The sequence below is a fragment of the Scophthalmus maximus genome, chromosome 5, assembly GCF_022379125.1.
Source record: "Scophthalmus maximus strain ysfricsl-2021 chromosome 5, ASM2237912v1, whole genome shotgun sequence".
NCBI classification, from domain to species: domain Eukaryota; kingdom Metazoa; phylum Chordata; class Actinopteri; order Pleuronectiformes; family Scophthalmidae; genus Scophthalmus; species Scophthalmus maximus.
In genome coordinates, this window is record NC_061519.1 from 27590001 (window position 1) to 27602500 (window position 12500).

Here is a 12500-nt window from a genome sequence, read left to right on the forward strand (position 1 = left end):
TCACAAAATGAATGTTTCCATGGAGACGACAGACGTTTGATTTTCAGGCAGCTTTTATTGTCAACAGTGAACAGCAGACAGGCGTGACCTTTGACCCTCATCATACAGGTCCAGTAGACGAGCAACAGGACGACGACATGGAGGAAATAAATAAAAACCAAAACAAAAGCTAAAAGTCTCCACGCTGCAAAAAATCCAACAAAACAACAAGATTCAAATAAATTCATGAAAAAGTCTGTTAGAAAAACTCTGGTTTCTTTTGGTTTGTTTCTTCATCGCTGTGCTTCTGGAACACACTCACACACACTCTCTCTCTCTCTCACACACACACACACACACACTGTACACTGAACAGATCAAAGCTTCAGTATTTACACTCGTATTTTTTTAGAATTCTTGATCGACAAGGTGGGTGGGGTCACCCGGTCACTCTCGACCAATCAGCAGTTGCTGTTCTTGAACTCTCCGTTCTCAGTGATGGACAGTTTGGTGGGGTTGCTTGGCGACAGGCCGTTGTGCAGGTTGACCGCGCTGTAACGCTCCTTCACCTGCGTCAGCGCCGCCACCAGCCGTGAGTTCGCCGCGTCCAGGGAGTCGATCCTCTTCTCCTGATTGGATACGAGAGGGAGGCGGGACAGGAAGTCAGACTGACAGTTATCAGAATAAGAGGAGGGCTGATGACGATACGACCGTCGGGTTAAAACCACAACATCACAATCAATAAAATACATAATCCCTGGATTATTCCGACGTCGGCGTTTCTTCTTCGGGTCACAGTTCGTTTGTTCGAGTCAATTTAAGGAATAAAGGTTTAGATTCAAATTCATAATGATTTAAAATTTAACAGTTAAACTTTTATTTTATTTTGAAAGTCGTCTTACTTTTAAATTAAGTGATGATAAATAAAGTATTGATCCATTATTTAATCATTTAAAATGTAATTTAAAAAAATCTCAGACTAAATGGAAAAAGTTTAATTTTGATTGAAATCAGATTTAGTGAAAGTTAATTTATGGAGGTTTATTTAATGGATAAAAACATTTACTTGACTGGATAAAGTTACATACGAATTTAAATTAATGGTTATATTTATTTCGATTTAATCTGTTTTGTGTGGTTTTGAGCCGACAGCTGAGAAACAGGAAACAGGAAACAGGAAGTGTGCGGGCGGCAAACATCAAACCAACTAAATAAAAGAAGTGAGACTGAAGCAGGAAGTGAGATTCACCTGTGACTCGACGCCGTTGCATCGTTTTATTTTTAAAGACAGGCTGTGGTGGTCGGGGGGGGGGGGGCAGCAGCCAAACAGAAACCAGACGAGCTCAGAGCCAATCACAGCAGACGGTCGTTTTAGGAAACAAAGGTTCAAAGGTCACGTGTTTCTGTCCAGATCAACATGATGTCATCAGATAATCTGATGACATCATGTTGATTAGGTTACATCCTGTGTCGACAGAGTCCATCACCGTGACAGGTGCATGGTGGGGGAGGGGGCGGGGCCACAGTCACTTGCCTGTTTGGTTTATTTCACATCCGTTACTGACCTGGAATCAGTGGAGAGATGATAAGAGGCGGAGCTACTGTGAGCGCTGTGGACGGAGCTACATTATGTAACGGTTTCCCTGACAAACGTGATGTTTGTCTTCGTACCTGAGCGTCGATGATTTTCTGTTTGGCCTCGATCACAGACGCCATCTCGGCGTGGTCACGTCTCAACTCGTCCTCCACCGCCATGAGTCTACGCACACACAGAGACACAAACACACACACACACAGAGACACACACACACACAGAGACACACACACACAGAGACACACACACACACACACAGAGACACACACAAACACATACAGACACACACAGAGACACACACAGATACACACACACACACACAGAGACACACACACACACACAGAGACACACACACACACAGAGACACACACACACACAGAGACACACACAGAGACACACACACACACACACACACACAGAGACACACACACACACAGACACACACACACAGAGACACACACACAGAGACACACACAGAGACACAGAGACACACACACACACACACACACACACACACACACAGAGACACACACACACACACACAGAGACACACACACACACACAGAGACACACACAGAGACACACACACACACACACAGAGGCACACACACACACACACACACAGAGACACACACAGGCATACAAAATATGCGTTAATAAAAGGGAGCCAATTAAAAGCTGTGTCTCCGATGAGGGGGTGCGGTCTCCAGGGGGCTTGTCTACCTGCAGATGATGCTCTTCATCTGTGCGTCCTTCTCCTCCTGCTGCCTCCTCAGTCGCTCCTCACTCTCCTCCAGACGCTTCTTATACTCGAGCAGCAGCTTCTGCATCTGATGCTCCTGCGTCTGCAGCCGCCGCTCGTACTCCTCCAGGCGCCGCGCCGACCCCCGCAAGCGCTCCTTCAGACGGGAGATCTCCTGCTCGTACTGACACGGGAGGGAGGGGTCAGTCAGCACGCCGCGGGGGAGGGGTTACGGGAGACGTGGGGAGGACAGGAAGGAAAGGGACGTGGGGAGGAGAGAAGACGAGGCGAGGGGAGGAGACCAGCTGAGGAGAGGAGACGAGGCGAGGGGAGGAGACGAGGGGAGGAGACTAGGTGAGGGGAGGAGACTAGGTGAGGGGAGGAGACGAGGTGAGGGGAGAAGACGAAGCGAGGGGAGAAGACGAGGGGAGGAGACTAGGCGAGGGGAGGAGACGAGGTGAGGGGAGGAGACGAGGGGAGGAGACTAGGTGAGGGGAGGAGACGAGGTGAGGGGAGGAGACGAGGGGAGGGGAGGAGACGAGGGGAGGAGACGAGGTGAGGAGACGAGGGGAGGAGAGGAGACGAGGTGGGGGGGGGGGACGAGGGGAGGAGACTAGGCGAGGGGAGGAGACGAGGTGAGGGGAGGAGACGAGGGGAGGAGACTAGGTGAGGGGAGGAGACGAGGTGAGGGGAGGAGACGAGGCGAGGGGAGAAGACGAGGGGAGGGGAGGAGACGAGGGGAGGGGAGGAGACGAGGGGAGGAGACGAGGTGAGGAGACGAGGTGGGGGGGGGACGAGGTGAGGAGAGGAGACGAGGTGAGGGGAGAAGACGAGGGGAGGGGAGAAGACGAGGGGAGAAGACGAGGGGAGGGGAGGAGACGAAGGGGAGGGGAGGAGACGAGGGGAGGAGACGAGGGGAGGAGAGGAGACGAGGTGGGGGGGGGGACGAGGTGAGGAGAGGAGATGAGGTGAGGAGAGGAAACGAGGTGGGGGGGGGACGAGGTGAGGAGAGGAGACGAGGTGAGGGGAGGAGACGAGGTGAGGGGAGGAGACCAGATGAGGAGAGGAGACGAGGTGAGGGGAGGAGACGAGGTGAGGGGAGGAGACCAGATGAGGAGAGGAGACGAGGTGAGGGGAGGAGACCAGATGAGGAGAGGAGACGAGGTGAGGGGAGGAGACGAGGTGAGGGGAGGAGACGAGGTGAGGGGAGGAGACGAGGTGAGGGGAGGAGACGAGGGGAGGGGAGGAGACGAAGGGGAGGGGAGGAAACGAGGTGAGGGGAGAAGACGGGGGGAGGGGAGAAGACGAGGGGAGAAGACGAGGGGAGGGGAGGAGACGAAGGGGAGGGGAGGAGACGAGGGGAGGAGACGAGGTGAGGAGACGAGGGGAGGAGAGGAGACGAGGTGGGGGGGGGGGACGAGGTGAGGAGAGGAGATGAGGTGAGGAGAGGAAACGAGGTGGGGGGGGGGACGAGGTGAGGAGAGGAGACGAGGTGAGGGGAGGAGACGAGGTGAGGGGAGGAGACCAGATGAGGAGAGGAGACGAGGTGAGGGGAGGAGACGAGGTGAGGGGAGGAGACGAGGTGAGGGGAGGAGACGAGGTGAGGGGAGGAGACGAGGTGAGGGGAGGAGACGAGGTGAGGGGAGGAGACGAGGTGAGGGGAGGAGACCAGATGAGGAGAGGAGACGAGGTGAGGGGAGGAGACGAGGTGAGGAGAGGAGACGAGGGGAGGAGACGAGGTGAGGAGAGGAAACGAGGTGGGGGGGGGGGGGACGAGGTGAGGAGAGGAGACGAGGTGAGGGGAGGAGACGAGGTGAGGGGAGGAGACGAGGCGAGGGGAGGAGACGAGGGGAGGAGACTAGGTGAGGGGAGGAGACGAGGTGAGAGGAGGAGACGAGGGGAGGAGACTAGGTGAGGGGAGGAGACGAGGTGAGGGGAGGAGACGAGGGGAGGAGACTAGGTGAGGGGAGGAGACTAGGTGAGGAAAGGAGACGAGGGGAGGAGACTAGGTGAGGGGAGGAGACGAGGTGAGGGGAGGAGACCAGATGAGGAGAGGAGACTAGGTGAGGGGAGGAGACGAGGCGAGGAGAGGAGACGAGGCGAGGAGAGGAGACGAGGGGAGGAGACGAGGTGAGGAGAGGAGACGAGGTGAGGAGAGGAGACGAGGTGAGGAGAGGAAACGAGGTGGGGGGAGGAGACGAGGGGAGGAGACTAGGTGAGGGGAGGAGACGAGGCGAGGAGAGGAGACGAGGCGAGGAGAGGAGACGAGGGGAGGAGACGAGGTGAGGAGAGGAGACGAGGTGAGGGGAGGAGACGAGGTGAGGGGAGGAGACGAGGCGAGGGGAGGAGACGAGGGGAGGAGACTAGGTGAGGGGAGGAGACGAGGTGAGAGGAGGAGACGAGGGGAGGAGACTAGGTGAGGGGAGGAGACGAGGTGAGGGGAGGAGACGAGGGGAGGAGACTAGGTGAGGGGAGGAGACTAGGTGAGGAAAGGAGACGAGGGGAGGAGACTAGGTGAGGGGAGGAGACGAGGTGAGGGGAGGAGACGAGGCGAGGGGAGAAGACGAGGGGAGGAGACTAGGCGAGGGGAGGAGACGAGGTGAGGGGAGGAGACGAGGGGAGGAGACTAGGTGAGGGGAGGAGACGAGGCGAGGGGAGAAGACGAGGGGAGGAGACTAGGTGAGGGGAGGAGACGAGGGGAGGAGACGAGGTGAGGGGAGGAGACGAGGCGAGGGGAGAAGACGAGGGGAGGAGACTAGGTGAGGGGAGGAGACGAGGGGAGGGGAGGAGACGAGGCGAGGGGAGAAGACGAGGGGAGGAGACTAGGTGAGGGGAGGAGACGAGGGGAGGGGAGGAGACGAGGTGAGGAGACGAGGGGAGGAGAGGAGACGAGGCGAGGGGAGGAGACGAGGGGAGGGGAGGAGACGAGGGGAGGGGAGGAGACGAGGTGAGGAGAGGAGACGAGGTGAGGGGAGGAGACGAGGTGAGGGGAGGAGACCAGATGAGGAGAGGAGACGAGGCGAGGGGAGGAGACGAGGGGAGGAGACTAGGTGAGGGGAGGAGACGAGGGGAGGAGACTAGGTGAGGGGAGGAGACTAGGCGAGGGGAGGAGACGAGGGGAGGGGAGGAGACGAGGGGAGGAGACTAGGTGAGGGGAGGAGACGAGGGGAGGAGACTAGGCGAGGGGAGGAGACGAGGGGAGGAGACTAGGTGAGGGGAGGAGACGAGGCGAGGAGAGGAGACGAGGCGAGGAGAGGAGACGAGGTGAGGGGAGGAGACGAGGTGAGGAGAGGAGACGAGGTGAGGAGAGGAGACGAGGTGAGGGGAGGAGACGAGGTGAGGGGAGGAGACGAGGCGAGGGGAGGAGACGAGGTGAGGAGACGAGGTGAGGAGAGGAGACGAGGCGAGGAGAGGAGACGAGGCGAGGAGAGGAGACGAGGTGAGGGGAGGAGACGAGGTGAGGAGAGGAGACGAGGTGAGGAGAGGAGACGAGGTGAGGGGAGGAGACGAGGTGAGGGGAGGAGACGAGGCGAGGGGAGGAGACGAGGTGAGGAGACGAGGTGAGGAGAGGAGACGAGGTGAGGGGAGAAGACGAGGTGAGGAGACGAGGTGAGGGGAGGAGACGAGGTGAGGAGAGGAGACGAGGGGAGGAGACGAGGTGAGGGGAGAAGACGAGGTGAGGAGACGAGGTGAGGAGACGAGGTGAGGGGAGGAGACGAGGTGAGGGGAGGAGACGAGTTGAGGAGACGAGGTGAGGGGAGGAGACGAGGTGAGGGGAGGAGACGAGGTGAGGAGAGGAGACGAGGGGAGGAGACGAGGCGAGGGGAGGAGACGAGGGGAGGAGACTAGGTGAGGGGAGGAGACTAGGTGAGGAAAGGAGACGAGGGGAGGAGACTAGGTGAGGGGAGGAGACGAGGTGAGGGGAGGAGACGAGGCGAGGGGAGAAGACGAGGGGAGGAGACTAGGCGAGGGGAGGAGACGAGGTGAGGGGAGGAGACGAGGGGAGGAGACTAGGTGAGGGGAGGAGACGAGGCGAGGGGAGAAGACGAGGGGAGGAGACTAGGTGAGGGGAGGAGACGAGGGGAGGAGACGAGGTGAGGGGAGGAGACGAGGCGAGGGGAGAAGACGAGGGGAGGAGACTAGGTGAGGGGAGGAGACGAGGGGAGGGGAGGAGACGAGGCGAGGGGAGAAGACGAGGGGAGGAGACTAGGTGAGGGGAGGAGACGAGGGGAGGGGAGGAGACGAGGTGAGGAGACGAGGGGAGGAGAGGAGACGAGGCGAGGGGAGGAGACGAGGGGAGGGGAGGAGACGAGGGGAGGGGAGGAGACGAGGTGAGGAGAGGAGACGAGGTGAGGGGAGGAGACGAGGTGAGGGGAGGAGACCAGATGAGGAGAGGAGACGAGGCGAGGGGAGGAGACGAGGGGAGGAGACTAGGTGAGGGGAGGAGACTAGGCGAGGGGAGGAGACGAGGGGAGGAGACTAGGTGAGGGGAGGAGACGAGGCGAGGAGAGGAGACGAGGCGAGGGGAGGAGACGAGGGGAGGAGACTAGGTGAGGGGAGGAGACGAGGGGAGGAGACTAGGCGAGGGGAGGAGACGAGGGGAGGAGACTAGGTGAGGGGAGGAGACGAGGCGAGGAGAGGAGACGAGGCGAGGAGAGGAGACGAGGTGAGGGGAGGAGACGAGGTGAGGAGAGGAGACGAGGTGAGGAGAGGAGACGAGGTGAGGGGAGGAGACGAGGTGAGGGGAGGAGACGAGGCGAGGGGAGGAGACGAGGTGAGGAGACGAGGTGAGGAGAGGAGACGAGGTGAGGAGAGGAGACGAGGTGAGGAGACGAGGTGAGGGGAGAAGACGAGGTGAGGAGACGAGGTGAGGGGAGGAGACGAGGTGAGGAGAGGAGACGAGGGGAGGAGACGAGGTGAGGGGAGAAGACGAGGTGAGGAGACGAGGTGAGGAGACGAGGTGAGGGGAGGAGACGAGGTGAGGGGAGGAGACGAGTTGAGGAGACGAGGTGAGGGGAGGAGACGAGGTGAGGGGAGGAGACGAGGTGAGGAGAGGAGACGAGGGGAGGAGACGAGGCGAGGGGAGGAGACGAGGTGAGGGGAGGAGACGAGGGGAGGAGACGAGGCGAGGGGAGGAGACGAGATGAGGAGAGGAGAGGAGTCGAGGGGAGGAGAGGAGATGAGGAGAGGAGATGAGACGAGGGGAGGAGATGAGGAGAGGAGAGGAGACGAGGGGAGGAGAGGAGACGAGGGGAGGAGAGGAGATGAGGAGGAGACTTGGTGACAGGTGTGTTTGGTCCGTACCTTCTCTGCGTTCCTCCCTTCCTCTCGGCTCCTCTCTCCTCCTCCTGACTCCTCCCCTTCCTCGTCGTACTGGCCATTGTTGAGGACCCAGGCCGCCGTCCTCTCCACCGGAGACATCGCGACCACCACGGCGTCCGCCGGAGAAGCCCCCTGACTCACAGAGAAGAGGTTCAGATCAGGAGGCTCCACCCCCGAGCCCTGACTTCCTGTCCCGCCGTGACTCACCTGCTGTGGCTGTTTGGTGACGCCCCTCGGGGGAGGAGCCATGTTCTCCGCGGAGCAGGTCGACGGCTGCTGGCGGGTGATGAGGCCGGCAGTGGGCGTTGGCTCGGTGTTGGCGCTGCTGCTGCTGCTGCGCAGCGAGGTGCTGTGCGTGAGGGAGAGTGGCGTCCTGGCTCCGCCCCCTCCTCTGCTCTGCTGCTCCACCTTGACGATGTGGGCAGTGCCCGCCGTCGTGCTCTGTCGGGGGATGGCGACTGCCGTGGCGGTGCCCGGTGGGAGGTCGGGCGGGCCGTGGCGGCGCGCCGTGGAGCACTCCTCGCTCTGCATGCTCCGCCTGCTGCCCAGCTCGTCCAGGCTGCTGTTGGACGCCACCCGACCTTTGACCCCCACCTGGCTGCCGTAGTCGTCCGAGTTGCTGTGGCTGTTGTGGGAACTCTCCGTGCTCAGGTTCTCCGAGCTGGAGTCCTGCCGCAGCGAGTGGGCGGAGCGTGTGGACAGGCTGTGGGCTTGGTTACTTAGGTGGTACACGGGGTTCTGGAAGGACAGCGGCTGAAGGCTGCGCTGTACGCTGACGGACGGGTGCAGAGGCCGCCTCACCTGCGGCGCGCTCTGCGGCTGAGCGTCCCGGGCCGCCGCCCTGATCTGGTGCGACGCCGGCTGGGGGGTCAGGGGGTTAGAGTGAGGGTGGACAAGCAGGGGCGGGGCGTGTCCGACGGAGGCCTGGGAGCCCGCCCTGCTGAGGCGGGGCGGGGCCTCGTGGTGCGCCGGGGCAGCGCCGGGCAGGTTCTGGACATCCTGCAGGTCGACTAGCGAGACGCTGCGTCCGTTGGGCAGCAGGTCGTCTCTCTCCTCCGGAGCCAGCAGGGGGCGCTGACCCCGAACTTGACCCTCCATCCGCTCAGCGCTCGGAGAGTGTAGGCTGCGAACATCACTACACACACACACACACACACACACACACACACACACACACACACACACACACACACACACACACACACACACACACACACACACACACACACACACACACACACACACACACACAGTCAGTCCTCCTCACACCAGCAGGGGGCAGCAGTGGGTTCAGACTGTAAGCTGATTGCTTACCTGTCGACCGGATCCTCAAAGATTCTCTGTAACCCTGATGACAGGCTGCCGCTCATGTTGTGGGCGGAGCCGTGGTCCTGGAAACGCCGCAGCTGCTGCTGCACTGGCGTCGGAGCGACCAGGCAGCGGGAGATGTCTCCCAGAATCCTCGGCAGCGGGCCCAGCTTCGCTACAGTGGCCTGCAGGAAGGAATTTTCACCCTGGAGTCGTTGCGTGTGTGTGTGTGTGCGTGTGTGTGTCAGGATGCAGCGATGGTGGCGAAACAGAACCAAAATGGTGGCAACAGAGAGTCGGGGAGACGGGGTTGGAGGGGGTGGGGGGTGTGGGTGGAGAGGAGAACAACATGAGGGAAACTTAATGGAAACAAAAATCAAACCAACCAGAAGAAACATGCTGAGGTCGAGCTGCAGGAGGTGAGACAGGTGAGACAGGTCAGCCGGGGGGGGGGCATGCTGTGATGGGTTAATGTGGTTAAATGACCTCAAGTGACCTCTGCTTCTGATGTTCATCACTCACACACACACACACACAGACACACGTTAAAGTGACTTCTGTGACCCCTGTGACCTCTGTGACCCCTGCAGGTCACCTGACCTGTGTCTGGTGATGTGTTTAAGGTTCTTCTGGTTTGAACCATGTGACTTGAACGCAGCACGAGACTTGGATTTGATTTATTTTTAATAATCAACCTGCATGTGCAGAAAGACTATGTAAAATCTCTTCTGAATAAATGTGTCTGTTATTGTTCTTAGTTCAGTTTCCACACTCTGACTCACCACCAATTATTATTAGTAAAAATTATTATTATTAATAATTATTATTATGTGGTTTAGTAATTTATCAATTTCGCCAAGGAAGTGATGTTTTCACCTGTCAGTACCTGTCTGTTGTTCTAGTTATATAGTATATATCTATATATACACATATATAAATATATATATATACACACATATATACATATATATATATATATACATATATATTTTCACAACATTCCAGAAGCTTCTTGTCCACAGAAAATATTTTAAAATGATCGAGAGGATTTTAGACATGATGCGTTCAGGTGCTGCTGGGACATTAATGTGAACACACACACACACGCACCTTGTCGAGCTGCGACACCACCTCCCACAGCAGGGCGTGCAGCACCGACAGCTCGCGGCCCAGGTCGATGTAGCCCTCGAAGCCTGGCGTGTTGGTCAGCGTCTCGGGGTTGGAGATCTCCGACAGGAAGCGCATCATCCCCGCCCACTCGTGCTCCAGGAAGTCGTTCATGAAGGCCATGTACTCCTCCTTGTTCCCGAACCTACAGTGCAGACGAGCAAACGCGTGACTCGTCCGGCTTCTCCTCCGATCTTCTGACGCCACAGAGAGTTCGAATCCCCGCTCTGTGGAACGACCTCCCTGAGGAGACTCAGGAACCGGATCCCGGTCCGGCCTGAGGCCGCCGGGTCTGTCGGGCAGCTGAAGGAACTCACTTGGTGAAGTTGGCGAGGTTCTGGATGACCTTGGCGATGAGCGTGAGCGTGCGGGACGTGCGGTCGTCGGGGTACTCCTGCATCAGGCTGAAGAGCGACGGCGACATGATGGCGGGGCAGAGGAAGCGCAGGAAGAGCGAGGCGCTGATCAGACGCTTGCTGATGTCCGGCTGGTGTCCACGGGCGACGCACTGCTGCTTCCACGAGGCGAACACTTCCTTCAGCTCCCGAGGAAACACGCTGCGGAGACAAGGTGATGCTCAGCGTCCGGTTCGGACAGAGTGTGGACGTGAGCGCGAGGCGACCGACTCACCAGTACGAGTTGATGATCTTGCAGAACGCCAGCTCGCAGCACATCTTCAGGTTGCTCTGGTGCTCGGACAGATCGCCGCCGGAGCAGCGGCTCGGATCCACCTCGCAGTTCTCGTCCGACTCGTACAGAGCTTTGATGAACTCGCCTGAGGACGGAGACACGTGGTGAGTCTGAGAGCGCCTGAACCTCGACTGTGACTGAAGAGGAAGATGACGAAGAGTTTGATGATTTAAAGTTTGACGCAGCTAAATAAAGAATTTTAGTTTAAAGAAGCTGAAAATGTACAAGAATAACTTCCTGAGAACATCAGAGCCTTTGATTGGAGGAGGACACAGGAAGTACAAACCTATAAATACATTAACGATGTCAAACTGTTTCATCTTCTCTCCACGACGTTCGCTAGTTCGTCTGTCTGAACTATTTTAAGACTCTCCTGTGAACTGAGGACGATGAAGACGATGAGGGACGATGAAGACTCACCGAGCGCGTCGTGCAGGTACTTCTGTCCCACCAGCTTCAGATACTCCTCGATGGCCTTGGTGGCCAACGTGTTCTCCCTGAAGATCAGGACGTCGTGGTCGGCACATCGATCCACCTCTGACATCACCAGGTCCGTCAGGAAGTCCTGAGCGAGGAGGAAGAGGAAGTGGAGGAGGAAGAGGACATGATGAGCAAGTCTGCATGTGATACTGCGATTTTATTTCCAATCAAATCTCTAACAAATACAGTTTTATTTAATACAATGTTTTATTCAAATAAGCCAAAACAGGCTGAGCTAACATAAGCCAAGCTAAACTAAGCAAAGATAAGATATAATTATAATAAGCTGATGTGAGCTCAGCGCTCTGGGGGGGGGGCTCCGGACCTTGGCCCTGCCGGTGCTCTGCAGGATGTGGACCAGGGCGCAGGCCATCTCCTCCTTGTTCTTCACGCTGATGACGGGCTCCAGCACCGAGCACAACATGGTGTAGTTGTTGGTGACGAACTCGGCGAACTCCTTGTACTGCTCCATGGGCAGGATGGAGATGGTCTGGTAGCGGGACTTGATGCGGATCGACGGCCCGCCCCCCTTGGCCTTGCTGGTGGTGGGCGTGCTGACCGGGTACCACTTCTCCACAAACTGCCGGCCCGTCACGCCCGACACCGGGATGTTGACCAGGCCCACGTAGTTGTTCTTGTCCTTCTTCTTCTTCTTGTCCACGTCGCGGTACACGTGCACGGTGACGCTGTGCACGGCCGGCAGGCCGGAGAAGTCGAAGTACTCGCCCCAGAACAGGCCGTCGTGCCGGGTCTTGCTGGTGGTGCGGGCGTACAGGACGTCGTCCAGACACAGCTCGCAGAAGTACTTCTTCTTGGGCGGCAGGTCTTTGGCCTCGATGATCCACAGCCGCAGCAGGTTGTCCGCCCGGCGACAGTTGTCCTGGAAACACGGACACAGTGTGAGGGAGTCGACCGATGGAACCAAGAGGCAGAAAACATCAGGATGATGTTTATTAACAGACTGTCACACGTTGCTACAGTTTAGACCAACAGACTGATTCTACTGGTGAACGTCAGCTGTCCGGCTTGTTCACCGTGAACACGCCAACTGACGTACCCCACAAAAGCTCAAAGGGCAAACTCGAGCCCGACCTACGTATGTTGATCTTTAAACCGACGATGCTGATATTATAGAAATATCAGAGTCAGAGACTCAAAGAAGAAAGTCACCATAAATGAATAATGATTTTTATCTTCCCGTCAAAGTTTAAGATCAAT

At 57.8% G+C, this 12500-nt stretch overlaps 1 protein-coding gene across 6 annotated transcripts in view; it reads right to left on the reverse strand.

Moving 5' to 3' along the window:
• Positions 1-35: 35 nt before the first annotated feature.
• The window catches only part of rasal2 (RAS protein activator like 2), a 47951-nt gene continuing 35486 nt past the window's right edge, over positions 36-12500 (reverse strand). For 4 of the 6 annotated variants that reach the window (XM_047331967.1, XM_035635545.2, XM_035635550.2 and 1 more), the window contains 11 exons: positions 11608-12162; positions 11223-11367; positions 10743-10887; positions 10430-10669; positions 10056-10257; positions 8952-9151; positions 7845-8772; positions 7620-7769; positions 2297-2499; positions 1651-1738; positions 36-608 (listed from right to left, as the gene is read on the reverse strand). In XM_047331967.1, coding sequence (XP_047187923.1) covers positions 441-608; positions 1651-1738; positions 2297-2499; positions 7620-7769; positions 7845-8772; positions 8952-9151; positions 10056-10257; positions 10430-10669; positions 10743-10887; positions 11223-11367; positions 11608-12162 — 3024 coding nt within the window. In that variant the 3' untranslated portion in view covers positions 36-440. The other 2 variants (XM_035635546.2, XM_035635547.2) reach the window with 2 other exon arrangements.